This window comes from Serinus canaria, chromosome 10, assembly GCF_022539315.1.
Source record: "Serinus canaria isolate serCan28SL12 chromosome 10, serCan2020, whole genome shotgun sequence".
Classification (NCBI taxonomy): domain Eukaryota; kingdom Metazoa; phylum Chordata; class Aves; order Passeriformes; family Fringillidae; genus Serinus; species Serinus canaria.
Window position 1 is genome coordinate 16,811,380 of NC_066324.1, and position 16,341 is coordinate 16,827,720.

The 16,341-nt window shown below is 41.9% G+C and overlaps 1 protein-coding gene across 2 annotated transcripts in view; it reads left to right on the forward strand.

Moving 5' to 3' along the window:
- Window positions 1-6,322: 6,322 nt before the first annotated feature.
- The window catches only part of RAB8B (RAB8B, member RAS oncogene family), a 29,327-nt gene continuing 19,308 nt past the window's right edge, over window positions 6,323-16,341 (forward strand). For both annotated transcript variants that reach the window (XR_003944881.2, XM_030228361.2), the window contains exon 1: window positions 6,323-6,526. Coding sequence is in view for 1 of the 2 variants with exons in the window: in XM_030228361.2 (XP_030084221.1) it covers window positions 6,403-6,526 (124 nt within the window). In the remaining variant the exon portion in view is untranslated. The remainder of the gene's footprint in view (window positions 6,527-16,341) is intronic.

The window sequence follows — 16,341 nt, forward strand, 5'->3', positions numbered from 1 at the left end:
GCTTGTAGATTCATTTCCTTTTTGTAACAGCTTGTAGTTCAGTGACCTGCTGTAGGAGTAAATTCTAATGGATTACCTTTAATCTTACAATTCAAGCTTTTCATGAAGTACTCTTAAGAAAACAGAAATGCAGCACTGAATCGAAGTGTCAGTTAGCAAGGAGAGAAATGCTGTCTGTATAACAGTGGTTTGGCCTACTGAGACACAGAGAGATTCAGGTCTAAGAGAAGAACTTCCTCTTTCCAGCTTTCTCCCAGCAAGCAAGGACTTTGATCTCATTTTAGAAAAAAAATTAAAAAAAAAAAAAAAAAAAGAAAAAGAAGTAGAAACTTTGTCTGTTGCCAGAATGGCAACAGAAAAATTCCAAAAGCTGATCTGGAAATGTTTAAAAACAACAGAATGACAGTTGGGTTTTCTCCTGCATTGCGAGTATCAGTCTCAGGACATACAGGAGGTTCCTGCTGGGCAGGGACAGCCTACAAACCCTCACTGGGATGAGAACATGCTGCCCCTGGTACTGCTTTTTTCTGCTCCTTTTGTGGTCTTCTGCACCTGGATTTGGGTAGCACTTTAGGATTTGCTCTCTGGCAGCTTTTGAGAGGTTTTACTACAGAACACTGGATGAACCACCTGTGGTCACTGACAAAGTGTGTAGTGACTGATTTTAAAAACCCAAATTCACCCTACTAATGCTTATAGTGGTTGTCTAGAATACTAAAATGGGGGTGGGTATCTCTGTAATACTACTGTTAAGAGCATTTAGATTTCTTTTTGCTAACCACCTTAAAGCTGCACTCAAAATAAGCTCACTTTGAGTGGTATGTTTGATCCAGAATGTGGCCTGTCTTTGGTTTTGCCTACACTGCAGTATTAGTTTTAATTGATTGTAAACTAATGGTGTAAATTGTGGCATGTAATAATTTGGTTTAAATATGCTTGTGCTCAGACAGTTTAGATTAGCAGTGGAAACTGAAGAAAGTAAACTTTTAGCACTAATGTAATAGCAAACTTTGAAATTAATGGATTTTACAGGTAAGAATCTTACAGTGTTTTTTCCTTCTGGAATTGAACTGTACATACTTTGTGTAAGTTTTTCCCATTAATGACTTCATTTAACTTCTTCTACATAAAGTTCTGCAGTACATACAATGAAAAATTCATACATTTAGATCCCTGTAGTAAAGGAGAGTACTGTTCTTTGTACATTAAACCAATGCATTGATCTTAAAACTAGGAGTTGAAAGCAGGACATATCAACCTATCAAATGCAGTAAGACAAAGTGTAGAATGAACACAGAAGTGGCTACCTTCCAGTGAAATAAGTGAAAGACTTATTTACTGGAAACAGGTAATAAGTGACTTTTTTTAAAGGAGTGTCACATGATGGTTATCTACAGTAATGAATTCCAAAGGCACCTACCAAAGTCAGAGTTGTTAGAGATATGCATCAAAAATATTATTATATTGGGTAGCAGAGTTCAAAAGCTAAGGAGCAAAGCTCATGTTAATGACTTGTGGTTAGGTGGCATTCAGGGCAAGACTGCCTCATAAGATAATTGCTGGTAGGACTTGGACCTGTTGATTCCAGTTAGTGCCAAAATAACAGGATCTTAGTTCTACCAACATGTTTTAAACTCTGTTTGATTTTTTTAAACCTTGTACTTAAAGCACTTAAGATGCAGAATTTTCTATAATTTTGTGTGTATTGAGAAGAGCTTAATTGAAAATACGTTTTCACACAGTTGTCTTTTTACTTAACCAGTCTCACCTTTGGACGAAAGGGGGAAAAAGGATCTTTGAAAGCTAGAAGTAAGGATGTCTGTCATTTGAGAAATTAAAAATGAGAGTGGGAATGAAGTAGCAATATAATCTGTTTTTTTCTTTAAAATGTAGGTGCTGGTAAACAAGCGTTTTCTGTCTTTTTTTGCGCATATGTAAAGATTTTTGAACTTAGTGCATCTGAGTAGAGGTCATCATTACCCTTTGCTGTTCCTATTAGTTCGTTTCTTGAACTGAGGGCTTTAACACATGCACTTTACCTACACCCCAGTGACTAATGGAATTCTGCCATGCCTTGATTTGCACTCACCTGTTTATTAGATGAGCTTGAACTATGGTACTGATTTCCTTTTATGACCAGATGACCTGCCTAGTGGGTGAGGGGAAGGCTGTGCAGTCTGCCTGGCCTTCAGTAAGCCTTTGGCACTGCCTCCCACAGCAGTGTCCTGGAAAAGCTGGCAGCCCATGGCTTGGACAGATGCACTCTTTGCTGGTTTAAACACTGTCTGGATGTCTGGGCCCAGAGCATGGTGCTGAATGATGCCACATCCAGTTGGGACCAGTCACTAGCGGAGTTTCCCAGGGATGAGTACTGGGCCCAGCCCTGTTTGAGGTCTTTATTGATGATCTGGGTGACATGATTGAGAGCACCCTTAGGAAGTTCACAGGTGACACAAAGTTGGATGGTAGTGTTGAGCTGCTGGAGGACAAAAAGGCTCTGCAGGGGGATCAGGACAGGCTGGATCTGGGTGCCAAGACCAGCTGTATGAGGTTCAGCAAGGCCAAGGGCTGGGTCCTTTCCCCAGGTCACAACAACCCCCTGCAGCACTACAGGCTGGGGCAGAGGGGCTGGAAATCTGCCCAGCAGAAAATAACCTGGAGTGCCTGGTGACAGTGGCTCAATATGAGCCCAGGTGGCCAAAAAGGCCAATGGCACTGGGCTGTACCAGCAATGGTGTGTCCACCAGGACCAGGGCAGTGACCATGGTCATGTGCTGGGGTGGTGGAAACCCAGGGCACAGGGAATATTTCTCTGTCTGCTCCAGGGTGCCCTGACCCCCAGGGCAGCACTGACTTTGATCCTCATTCATGAAGAAAGTTTCCCAGACTTCAAGATAGACTGGAATCCACAAAAGTGTGAAATAGATTATAGAAAGCAGTGTAGGTGTGTCACTTGGTGAGAAATTGAGGTTTTGGGATTTTTAGTATGTTGTGAATGGAAGCAAGATGGAGGGCACAGGGTGTTGTCCTGGGTTTCTTCTTCATGCTGCTTCTTCCTTCTTCTTGGGTTTGGGTGGCATTTTGTAATTGGGCGGCATTTTGTAATTGGGCAGAAAAGTCTGCATTGAGGGCTCTTTGGGATCAGTTATTGGGTTAAAAGGGAAAATAATCCAGGTGTCAGCTCTTAATTGGATAGTTTAGTGTTAAAAGACCTTGTACCCAGAGATTGTTGGCCATTTTGTGCCTTCTAATAAAAAGCTGCTGAACTCAAAGTAGTGAGACTGTTTTACTGATAAGAAGTAATAAACACCTGAGTCTGAACACGAATTACTGTCTCAAATGCCTTCAATGCAGACCCAGAAAGACCAGTGACTGGGACCCCCACAGTGGGGGGCACATCCAGTGGGCTCCTCAATTCAGGAGACACATGGAAGTGCTGGAGTGAGTCCAAAGCAGGACAACAGAGCTGGGAAGGGTCTGGAACACAGGTGTGATGAGGAACAGGTCAGGGAGCTGGGGGTGTTTAGCCTGGAGAAAAGGAGGCCCAGGGGTGAACTTAGCACTACTGAAAGGAGGGCGTAGTCAGGTGGGGATCAGGTTCTTCTTCCAGGGAACAAGTGACAGGCTGAGAGGGCATGGCCTCAAGCTGCTCCAGGGCAGGTTTAGGTTGGACATTGGGAAGAATTTCTTCACAGAAACAGTGATTAGATGTTGGAATGGGCTGCCCAGGGAGGTGACAGGGTCATTATCCCTGGAATTGTTCAGAAAAGGACTGGAGATGGTACTTTGTGCTCTGGCTTAGTTGACAAGGTGGTATTTGGTCAAGGATTGGACTCTATGATCTCAGAGCTCTTTTCAAACCTTAATGATTCTGTGATTCTATTCAGGCAAAATGGTACAATTTAGGGATTGTAAAGGATTTTTAAATTCTGCTTTTTTGAAATGTACAAAACAGAATCAAACTGTTATAGTCCCATCTGCTTTTACATAGTGACAAAAGATAAACCTCAGTTTCAAATCTGTTCTATTTCCCACAAGTGCAGTGTTCCCCTCAGAGGTTCTCCCATGCCAGAAAAGAAAGGAATTGTTGATCTATTTGGCTGTAATGCAATACAAACCAAATGTTAATTTTTCCAATTTGGTGCAATAACAAAGACTGAGTTCCAAAGTGTTCTCATGGCACAGGTATCATAGAGGTGTGGTTATTGAACCTTAACAGCTTTGACAATCTCAAAGTTTTACTAACCTATTACAAAGTATACAATTGAACAATTACAGGATTTTTTCATATTCTAGAAAATAAGATTTGCAACTTAATTTTTATATCTTGTTTTTAAAGTTCATGGTTAAGCAAACATCTGTCCCTTGAATGTGGCAAACTGGCACTTTTCCAAATCAGAACAGAACGCACCATAGCAAAGCACCAGTGTAATTGAAGAGGGAAGTAATTTGCATTATTTTTCTATAAAAATACTCTTGAGTAACAGATGGTGATCACAAACATATTGCTCCAGAGACATATGAAAGCCTCCGTGTTCCATAAAATTCAAGAGTGAATATTAACCCCCAAATTTTCTCTTCAGTGCTGAAATGTGTTTGTGTAGTCATCTTCAGCATGGCCATAATTACAGTACACAGCAACTCATGTCTCTGAAAGTACAGCTACAGGAAAATATTTCAGAGACATTTTCATTTGCAGTTTCCTATAATCCGATTATTCATGTTAGACTGAAGTAATTAACCAATTTGGTTGGACTGCTTTGGTGCCAGGTTGCCATTATAATTTAGAAACTCAATTATTGTAATAAGTAGTGTGACAACTCATTTTAACATTTAAACAGCCCGACTGTTAATTATACAGTATAAAAATGTTCCAAGCAGCCATGTTTCCAAATTCTGGTCTGAACTAGGCAGAGGTCCTCAGGTGTGTTAAAAAAAAAAAAAAAAATTGGCAATTCCCCCCATCCTTGATTTGCAAGTTTCATTCTCCTTTATCAGATGATATCCTGATCTTTCAGAGGTCTCAATCAAACAATTATTATAAATAAGGGGTTTTTTTCCCACTTGAATTATGATGAAGCACATAAATGTATATAAATAAAATTAGATTTTGATCCAATTAACTGGGAATTAGATTAGCATTCATGACAAGCTCTTGCTGAATTCACCTTGTACAGAGTTTTACATCACATCTGTCAATGGATTTTTCATTATTTGCTACCACAAACATATTGGCTGGGACTGCCACCAAACTGAGACCCTTAACGGGGAAAATTTGGATAATTTATAACTAGGAGCAGAATACCTTTTGCTTTTTCAAGGATTGTAATGGCTGAAGGTATTTGTTTGGGGTGATTCCTCAGTGCACAAATGCATTAGACTAGCTTGGTCCTATTTCACCCCATCAAATTGTTGTTCAATGTCATGAGGTGATTTTTTGTGTGCTTGCAGGAGGCTAACCATGTATGAGAGAGCTTTAATATTCAAAAGTACTTTTGTTTGATTCTCTATAGAGCTCAGCATAAATATTTGCCAAGTTAACACATATACAAGGAAAAAAAAAAAACAGCCCAAAAGTGAGAAAGGACCACTTACAATAGGCTGGGTTATAACTAATAGAAACTTTGATGAATTATTTGGGGAAATCTTTTTCCTAATTTTGCTAAGAGGGAACTGAGAACTGTTCTAGTGATTTATAGTGTTAGAGAGTTCTGTTTATAGCTTGTCTGAAGGCTACAATTTTTAGATTAAATTAAAGCAGTAAGTCCTTGTTGTCATTTTCAAGTGTTTCAGTAAAGCTATTTATTTTTATAGTGCCTAGTGACATCCTGTGGGGAACACACTATAATGAATACATAATGAGGCTGCCTCACACCAAGAGATTATTAGTGGAAAAAAGATAGGAAAAAAGATGGGGGATGTTCTAGAGTAGCTCTCTTGTTGTAGAATACCCCCGTTTGTAGTGTTCCGTGAGACAGCATGAAAAGAATATTTGTGCTGTGCGCACAAGTTTCTTTCGGAGTTAACCTGCCCAGGGCAACATGTAAACTTCTGAGGTCACACGCTAGACTCACTCATTGGTGACGTGAGGGAATTATGCCATTATTTACCTTAACACATAGCTACACGACCCTGCTTACAACTCCTGCTGGGTTCTAGCGAGAACTGAGCCCCGTGGGATCGCCCCGAGCCGCCCTGGGTGAGCGCTCGGCCCGCGGACCACAGCCCCCGTCGGGCCCGGCTGTTCCGGCCGTGACGCGCCCGCGGCACCGCCTCCCTCCCTCCCTCGGCCTGGCCCTGCTTCCCTTCCTTCCCCTCCCCTCCCTCCCGCCGGAGTCCCGCCCTCCTTCCGTCCCGCGTTCGCCCCCTCCTGCTGCGGCGGCGAGCCGAGCCCAGGCGAAGATGGCGAAGACTTACGACTATCTGTTCAAGCTGCTGCTGATCGGGGACTCGGGCGTGGGCAAGACCTGCCTGCTCTTCCGCTTCAGCGAGGACGCCTTCAACACCACCTTCATCTCCACCATCGGTGAGGGGCCGCGCCCGCGGCCGGGCGCCGCCATCCCGGCGGGAGAGGGGTCCTGCCCGGGGCCGAGCGGGGAAGGAGGGAGGGAAGGGCCGGCGGCACCGCCCGTGTCGGGGCCGCGGTCGGGCCGTGCCGGGCCCCGTGCAGGACCGGGGGCAGCGCTAGCCCAGCGCCGCAGCGCTCGGGAGGGATTGTCCGGCGGGGGAAGGTGCCGCGGCCCTGGCGGGGCCCGCAGGGTGCGATCCGCTCCTGCAGCGGCCCCGGCGCTTGCCGTGCCCGCCGCAGCAACAGTTGGGCTGGGCCGGGCCGGGCCGTGCTGCTGCCGCCGCTGGGGTGCCGTGCGCGGAGCCCGCAGCCCCCGGCCGGGCCGGTGGGAGCCCGCAAACCCCCGGCCGGGCCGGTGGGAGCCCGCAAACCCCCGGCCGGGCCGGTGGGAGCCCGCAAACCCCCGGCCGGGCCGGTGGGAGCCGTCGCCGAGCCCGCAGCGCTGCCGGCCTCGGGCCGAACCGCGGCTCTTTGGGCTCTCCGGTTTGGGGGGTCTCGTGTTTAGGTGCAAACGTTCAGAAAGCGGTGAAGGGTTGCTGGAGCTGCCTGAGGCTCGTGCCGAACTCCGTGGTGTCAGTGACTGAACGCTCTGGGCAGGTGGTTCGGCTCTCAGTTCTTCCCTCCACACTCAGAATGCATATGTGTACTCACGGTTTGGAGGTTTGGAGTAGTCGCATTCAGCTATAGAAGCCCCTTAGCGACTAGGTGGAGGAACCTCCTCGCCAAATGTTGAGTTTTGTCCTAAATTTGGTTGTGAAAACGGCTTTGTTTTTAAGTTTCCCTAACGTTTTTTAATGGCAGTGAAGTGTGATATATCAAAACAGGTGGTTGTGACTTATATTTTTGTAAGATTCGTCAGTTTCAAAATACTCTGCTGAAATAAACATAAGCAAAATTTTCAAGGCCTTCACTGAGACAGAAGTGGAACTACAGTGTAGCATGACATGAGATTTAAGTTCAGCTACTTGTAGCCGAGGTCACTTTTAAAGTGAAGTACACTGTTTTGGGGATGAAGGGGAAAAGTGCAGTGTAGGTTACTAGTATTTAGGAGGGCAAAACTAATGCTGACTTTAAAAAAAATAACACTAAGCGAATTAGTAGACTCTTTTGAAAAGAAATTGCTTTAAAGATAAGGTGAAATAGTGTGTAACTTGTTTCATGTTGCCTTAATGCCCTGTCCTTTTCAGTCATTTTATTATGCAGAACTTGGTGCACAAGGAAGAAACAATCTTTATTTAGGCACATGTGATTGACTAAATTAGGTGTGGCATCATTTTTAATGCTTTTATAACAGTTTTTCTGCATTTTTCTGGCACATTTCTCTCTGCAACCATTTTCAAAATGCTGGATCAGTAACACCAGCTGATTAAGGCCTGAGTAGCATTTTACCTTAAGAGGTATTATTCTGTACCAGTGGTAGAATAAAAGGCTTAATAAACATTAATAAATGCAGTATAATTTAAAAAATAGCCTACTTTGGTAGTGTGGTGCCTCTTTATACTTCTAAAGAGATAGCTAACACAAATGGGTGTGTCTGTCTTCCAACCATTTTCTTGATGTTTCTTGAACTGCTCAGCCCTTGATAGATTTTTTTTTTTCCTCACTGATTCACTTTGAAGTCTTGAGGACTGTGAATATGCAGTTGTTTTTTCTTACCTTATGCAGTAAATATAGGATTTGCTCTCATTTCCTTCCTTTTTATTTGTTTGTGCAAGGGCCTTGTTTTCAAAACAAGTCAGCTTGAAGAAACTTTTTAATAACTGAGGCCCACTTTTAATTCCATAGGTAATAGTTGTGATTCTACAGTTACATATTCCTTCTTATAGCTCTAGTCCCCTTTTATTTTTTAGCAAAGTACCTCCAAGCAAGAAAGTTGACAACGCAGGAAATAGTGAAACTGTTCATAAAAGTGCTGACCTATGCTTGAATAAAAATACTTGGAGTTTTTTCAGGCTTTGTTGCGGCTTGTGTGTGTTACTTGTAGGTCTGTCATGTGGCTGTAATCTGTTCTTGAAGATGTGCTCCTGTGCCCTTTCTCTCTTCTCAGTACTAGTTGATTTTACAGTCATCACTGCTCTATCTGATGAGCTTGGGGGAATTCCATTTTTAACAATTCTGCTTTTTTTTCCATGACTGATAAGTCACAGTTGACCGTGCTGTGGAGGGAGGTGCAGGGATGCTGTGCTTCTCCCAAACAGGCTGCCCTGCCACTTTAAGTTTTAAGATGCCCAGATGAGCATTTCTCATTAAATACACAGAGTTTTCCTGGAGTTTGAGCTGCCAGGCTGTTTGTATGTTCTCCATGAAGTGGATCCTGCAGTAGGATGGTACTTAGGATGTGTGTTCAGTTAACAGTGATTTGTGATGTTATGTGCCCTCAGTTCTCCTCTGGTATGTCTCTCCTAACAAGATCAGACTTGGTTTTACTGTAGAAGTCTAAGAAGGCTTATATTTGAGATGTGTTGACAAATTTTATTGTTTAATCTTATGTTCTTACATGCTGTTTGTGAGATGAGTCATTTAGATTTTATTTTTTTTTAAATTATGGTGGGGTTAAATTTTTGCCAGTTTAAACTTTTTTCTTAGATTTTAGGTCCAGAAGTTAAAACACTCTGTTGCCATGATGAAAGGGCCCACATCATATCCAAGTACCAGATAACTTCCTTATAATTTCCCACTGCTATTGTGCTTTAGTAGTTTAACCAGGGTTAAACTACAGCACTCCAGTTACCAAAACAATGGAAACACTTTCCAAAAGGAAAAAAATAAAGTAGGAGGGAGAGATGGGAATGCTGTTTTATTATAGAATAATTGCTTTACTTCTCCTCAATGCTCATATTCTAGAAATAAGTCAGTAATGAACTATAGTTTCTTTGTCTTTGTGCATGGTATATTCATGTTATACTTCACAGATCCCCTTCTGTTTTGCTGTCATGCAAAACATGCCTGTAAGGCTGCAACATCCATGTAGAGTGCTTGGAGGTTAGGAAATGCTCCTTTGACTTTTCTCCTCGAGACTTTGGTCATGCTCATAATCATACTCAACATAGGACTGGTTCAGACAGCAGGGACTCCCAGCCTGGTGTCCTGTGGCCAACAGTTGCATAAGAAGTGTGATAAAAGTGCAGTCAATATGTATTTATAATTCATCAGACTTCTGTTATGTTTTTGGGTGACTGTTGGTGCAAGAACCTTCATGTCTTTGTCTTCACTACCTGGCATAGCTAATACCTTCAGCAGACTTTGCTACCCACTATGAGAAGTGAACCAGTGACCTTTGGATTATTCAAAGTAATGTATTTTCACTCTGGAAAGCATAGATTGGCTGTAAGCAACTTTAGACACGACAGGTCCTTGTCCTTCAGCAGCTTTTGGTTTTTATACAGGACTCTGTAGCTCTGTTAGAATTTCTGAAAGTGCTGGCAAGGCATAAAGCTGCTGTGGTCTCTAGTGAGGATCAGCTTTTCACTGTGAACATGGGATAAAACTTTTTTTACAATGGGAGTGTGTTATGCAAGGTTGTGTTGTTTAGTTTGCTTTCTGGGTGGAAACTTCTGCTTTTGCACATTACATGGAAAGTAAAATGCAGTTGAGTCAGCTCATTTTCATACTTAACAACTCCTAATGCCAAACTTATCTTGGAATATCTCATGTGCATTTTGCTAGTAGTTTCAGTGTGATACTCAAGAATCAGAAGCATTAATTTAGTAGTTTCTAAGTATCTTTACTTGCTGTTCAAGTAGTGCTGTCTGGTAAAACTGGATTTCATTTATCATTTGAAATAATGTTTATTTTCTGCATTTCTTTCAGCATTTTTGTATCAACTGGTTTCTATGAGAGTAAAGTCGAATCTTTGTAGCTGATAGCATTTCTGATTTAGTACAAAGGCTTGCTGACAGAAACAAAATTTGTCGTATTTATTTTTTTAATCCAGGATGATATCAGCATTTGGCAGGAAGTTGCTCACAAGATAGTACTGTATCTGAGAGTTGAAACCATTTGTTGATTTTACAGAAGTAACTTTTCCTTAGTCTACATCTTCCAAAATAGGACACTACTCTGGCAGGCAAGCACGTGTGTGCTGACCTTTGAACACTTCGATCAAAATCCTTTGTCAAGCAAAATCACCAGCTTCCCTTTTGCAGTGAAATTTCCATGTCTGTAATGGGTAATGGAAATTGTTTTAGTGTATTCAGGTCAAATCATGCCTCACTGAATATTTCTACTCTTCTTCACGGTTACTTACTTGTATAATGGACAAGGAGTGATTGTTGCTTTCTCAGGGTTTGGGGTTTTGTTACCCACCCTCCCATTAAGCTGCAGCATTTTCTCTCCTTAGTTTCTTTTGGGCTTCTCCAGATGGTCGGAGCTGTAGAAGAAAACACATCAATGATAGATGAGCAGGGAAGGGAGGGCAGGGAAGCATCAGGAAAGCATTGTCAGGAGCACTTTATTAATGGTCATTACTACAAACTGATTGTCATCTGGACTTTGGAGTGACTGAGGTGAGTTCACTCAAACTCAGGTGGCACTGCTACATGAGTCTACAGGGTGGAAGTGTGAGTTCAAGGCTTGTGGAATCTGGGACTAGGGTATCTCTTTAGGACAGGGTTTACATGGAATAGAGAAAACAGTTTTGTGGAGGTAAATACAAAGTGGAAGAACGATTCTGTTTTCAAGATCAGTGGTGGGTGGTCAGCAGATGATGAACAGGAAGTTGTAGCTGAAGGTATTGCAGGTTAAAAGCATTGAAGTTTGTGTGTCTTGTAACTTTAAATTTGATACTAACACCTAGCTGGTAGCAAAGGACATCTTAACTTTGATTTTCATCTGCTGGTGAGGTTGCATTACCTTACTGTATTCTGCAACAAGCCAACAGTGGAGTAGAAATTATTTGGCTTTTATTAAAAATGCTGCTGCAGCTTTTGTGTTGCGTGTTTTACTCTGAAACAGTGTGACAGATGTCTGAGTGTTGATGCCTGTTCCTAATTGGCAGATGGAGGTCTGTCTTGGTTATGTGTTATTGGTTATTTGAGTGACAGGAGGGCAGTTTCGAGCTGCTTTTGTGACTTGGTTTGAATGCAAAGTTAGGAACACAGACTAACTTTGAATAAGGGTAGGAACAAATGTCTTGGTTGATGGATAGGCTTTGAGAGAGGTATTGAAGACACAGCTTTTGTTTGGGAATTTTTAATGTACTTTTTAGGGTGGATTTCCTAGTCCTTCTGTAGTAGAAATACATCTTGGACTGTCTTACTTCAGAAATTAACTAACATTCATAGTAATAATAAGAATAATACATGCAGTGTTTATAATGATGGTTTATTTCACGTTTTGTGGTAGAAGTTATGTGGGTTTACTTCAAAGGATATTATATTGCTTTTTATCTTTAATTGGATGTTATGGTGGCTTAAGTGTCAGGTCATCAGGCTGACTAGATATATAAAATAGCTCTGATGCTTTTCTAACGTGGATAAACTAGGACTAATAGTAGCATCAATAAAGCTGGACTGTGTCAGGCTTTTGTACAGGGTTAGAATCAGACTCAGGATATCCTGAGTTGGAATGAACACAGAAAGATCTTTGAGTCCAGCTCCAGGCTGAACAGACCAAGTGCCCTCAGCTGTTCCCCATAAGACTTCCCCTCCAGACACTTCACCATCCTCGTGGCCCTCCTTTGGACCCTCTCTCAAGCTTTGTATCTTTCTTTTACTCTGGGACTCAAAACTTGACCAAGAGGCTTTAAATTACCAGACTTGCAACTCAAAACTTAGGTCAGTAACTTCCTGTCCCAACAGAGGTTGCAGTGGGTTGTAATTTAGTACCTTTAGAGGGTTTTTGACCAGTAATTGTATCTAATATCAGTTTAATCTTGTGGTTAATAGTAAACTTTCCTGTTAAATGTGAGCTATGACACTTTATTAGATTGTATGTAGTTGAAGACAGGTAAAGTACTGCATGTGTCAGAAGGCTTCTCTTCAACAGTTGACCAAGTTTAAGATGTTCATTTTGATGCCATCACAGAGACACTTCTGCTTTGGGCACCAGAGAAAAAACCCTGATGCTGAATGTCAGTGGCATCCTCTTATATGTATGGCAACATCAGAAAACATGTCAAGCAGGCTGGTCACTAGTAGGAGTCTGGCTCCACATCTGGAGATTGGGAAAACCAGACTGAGTATCAGAAATTGGGCAAAGCTGAAGTGTCTGTTAGCCAGAGAACACATACACTGCTTCCCCTGCCTCCACACCTCCCAACAAAATCCTCATTTCTTCCACCTGTCAGAGAGCAATAGCTTTCCTTTACTGTGTCAAAATATCTTGTCTCTATGGTGTGACTTCTGCTGGGATTAAAGATGGAGTACCTGTGTCAACCCAAGCAAGGAAGGGAGGAAAAAGAAACAGACTAACTGCCTGGGAGAATTTTTCTGGCTTAGCAGAAGTGATGTAGAGAGGAGTACTTAGAACACGCAAAGCAGGAAAAGCAAATGAAGAAATTAAAGCATTAATTAAAATTATTTCATTAAAAGAACCTTGCATGATGTAGAAGAAAACAGCTATGTGCCAGAAAGAAAAGCATGACCTTTCTTAATAAGTTAGGTGGCTGTGCCTCTTAGTATAGGTAGTAAAAAACTTTCAGAAAAAGGTCTATTTTGTCATCCATGTAAGAAGTTAAAGCAGCCCTTCTTCTCTCATGTCCTTAACTTCCCAAACAAACCAGCAAATGACAAACCATAACCACCCCATGCTTACTTATCCCCATAGGTAAAAACATGGCTTTAGAAAAGCCTCTGATGAAAACGATGTTTTGGGGCTGCTGAGAGTGCTGTCTATAACACTATATAACACTAACTTCAGTAACTATATATATAAATATATATATATTTATAACACTAACTTCAGTAACTTTAAACCTTCTGCTTTGACTTTTTGGCCTGATTTTGCTGCCTCACTGGGTACTTTCTACACTTGCTTCTAACACAACTGAATTTCAGACTCTAACTGAAATTCCAGGATTAGATTGTTTATTTTAACAAGGATAATTCTTGCTGGATGAGACATTTTGCTCTTCTTGGATCCTTTTGGACAGTGTGTCAGTTAAAGTCAAGAGCTGTCTTAGTGATTGTTGATATGTACTTTTTTTTTTTGTTCTCTGTACTTTTTCTTCCAGTGTAAGCATCTGTGCCCTCTGAAGTGAGCAGAGTGTTTGTGTATTCCTATAAAACTTCCAAAAATTTCATCACGTCTCTCTTTACATTGGCCATGTGTAATTTACACCTGCTCTAACATTATCCAATTTAGCTGGTTTTTATCTCTGATGCTTTTGTAGCATCCCTGAACCTATCAAGGAAGTGTTTGTCAGTGTAATTTGTTGGGCTGTAGCAGTGCTCACCTGTCCATACCAACTATTCCTGTGGTGTTTTCCATACCTGTGTTAAATCTGCAGCTGGTGGGGTTTTTATGTGGTGCCAGCTGCAGGCAGGGCTGGACTAGAAGGTACAAAGTGCATTGTTTGAACTGTGTGAGGGCATCTTATCTGTGAGTAGTCATGAACTTGCCAGTTCTTGCTTTGCTTTGTGGATCCTGGGACACTCAGTGTGCTCACTTTCCATGGAGTACCTCTTCTGTTTTAAACAAACAATGTCCTGTCCCCCCCCCCAATCTTTATTTCCTCACTCTAAATTTAACCAGTTCATGTAGAGCTCTGAAACTTTTTAAGAGGTTTTTTAAAGAAGTGGCATCTCCATTTCTCACTTGCCAGATGTATAGATGGACCAGGACCAAAAATTAGGGAACAAAACCATTCCTAATCTTTTTGGCCTGTTGTTGTTGTCACAGCTGAAGCTTGGTTTATGAATAATAAAAACTTGTGGTGGCAAGGCAGTGTTGATTGCATGAGGCTTTTTTAATAAGCAATTTTTTCAACCTTTTGGATTCTTAAGATGCTAACTTTGGACAAAGTAATTTTTTTGTCTTTTTCCTGACAGCAATATTCAGTAGAGTTATTTTGGTTCAAGACATAATTTTCTATGTTTTCTACACCTACAAACATAGATCATTTACAGGCAGGAGATTCAGAATATTTTTTTTTCCTGTTCTTGGGAGTTCTCCTTTGGGGTCAGGGATCTTTTATGCTTTTTTTTTTTTCTTACTTACTAATTGATTCTTTTGATAAGGATCAATCACAATCAATGTCATCTTGTATTAAGCACTGGACTTCTGAAATAAGAATCAAATTTTTTTATTCATAAGCCACCTTCTAGATGGGGAAATCTGGTGTTCTTACCCATTAGAGCACAGGTTTTTTTCACGTTGAAGAAAGCTGCACACTGCACATCCTGCAGACCTGAGGGAAAGAAGAGCCCCAAAGCAGATGAGAGATGTGCAAGTCTCCCACAGCTGCACTCCAAATTGAGGGTGGGATTGTGTCCCTGGGAGGTCACTGCAGTATTTCCAGGTCACTGCAGTATTTCTCCTGCATTCCCAGCCCTAGCTGGAGTGTGACCCACAGAGCAGTTCCTGCAGTGCCATGCAGCTGGCTGGCTGATAGGTGCTCTAGGATCCACTCTGGAGCTGCTGGCCAGCTGCCTGGGCTGCCTCTGGCTCTCTGCTAGCTAGGGCTTCAGTTTGATGCCTGCTTCAGCTGAGGAGCTCTGCCACTCACAGGAGAGGTCTGGCTTGGAGTACCTGTGCTCTCAGGTGGTGCCATCAGCTCTTGTTACAGATGGTGGTAAGCTGAATTATGGAACTCACAGAGATGAGTGAGCTCAAAGGAGGAAAGGATTTGGGTGTGACACCTGGTTTCAGCTGTGAAACTCTAGCCCCAGTTCAAGTCTGTTGGTCAGTTTTCATGTTTGCTGCTCTCCAGTTGCATCTTGGTTTGAAAGGAATATGTCCTCTAAGCAGCTAAGTTAATGCATTCCTCTTAGAGACAGGCAGTCTATAAATAATCCTTAAAATAAACAAACTTTGCTGTCTGTATCAATAGTACAATTTTAATCTATTTAAAAATTGTTTTAGATGAAACTGAGCTACCATCAAGTGTAGCTTATCTTACATTCAAAATAGAATGAGAGGTAGACCACAAGTTAATTCCTGTGCACTTTCATGGTATCTAGATTGCAACCTCTAAAATACATTCTGCAGAGACTCAGCCCTTTTGAAGTTGGGTTCTTGTGACAGTTGATAATTTCACTCATGCCAAGTAGTATTAAGTTTCTAGTGTTATGTTGTTTTGTAGTCTTGAATTTTATATTGTGTATTTTTGGTGTTTTAAATCATGCATTTCAAAGGTTGCTCAAAGCAATCTGCAAATCGACTTCAAAACACTGAGAAGAGAACTTTGGTGTTCAGGATGTTGCAGTGTCCACACTGAAGCACTGTAGTGCACAGTTGTGGTGGCAGAGCTCACAGGGGCACTGGTGTGAGCAAGTGGCTGAAGAACACTGGATTTAGATCTTGGTGTGGTAGTGAGATCACACTGTGGCCTGTTGAGCTGTGAAAAACATAGATGTTTCAAATGTTGGTCTAATTCTGTTGGTTAGAAATTGTATTCTGAATCCCTTGTTCTCTTTTAAGTAGAAAGTGACTTATATTAAGAAAGGAAGCTTAGGGTGGCAGTTGTGCCATAGCTGAGGGGACACATGCTTCAGGAAGTGGCAGCTGGCTGGCACTGAGCTGATCTTGCTCATCAGTCTCAAGACCTCAGGAGCAGGAAACATGCACATGGCATCCCCATTCCTTATTGCCTTACCTCCTTTAGCCATTTGTAT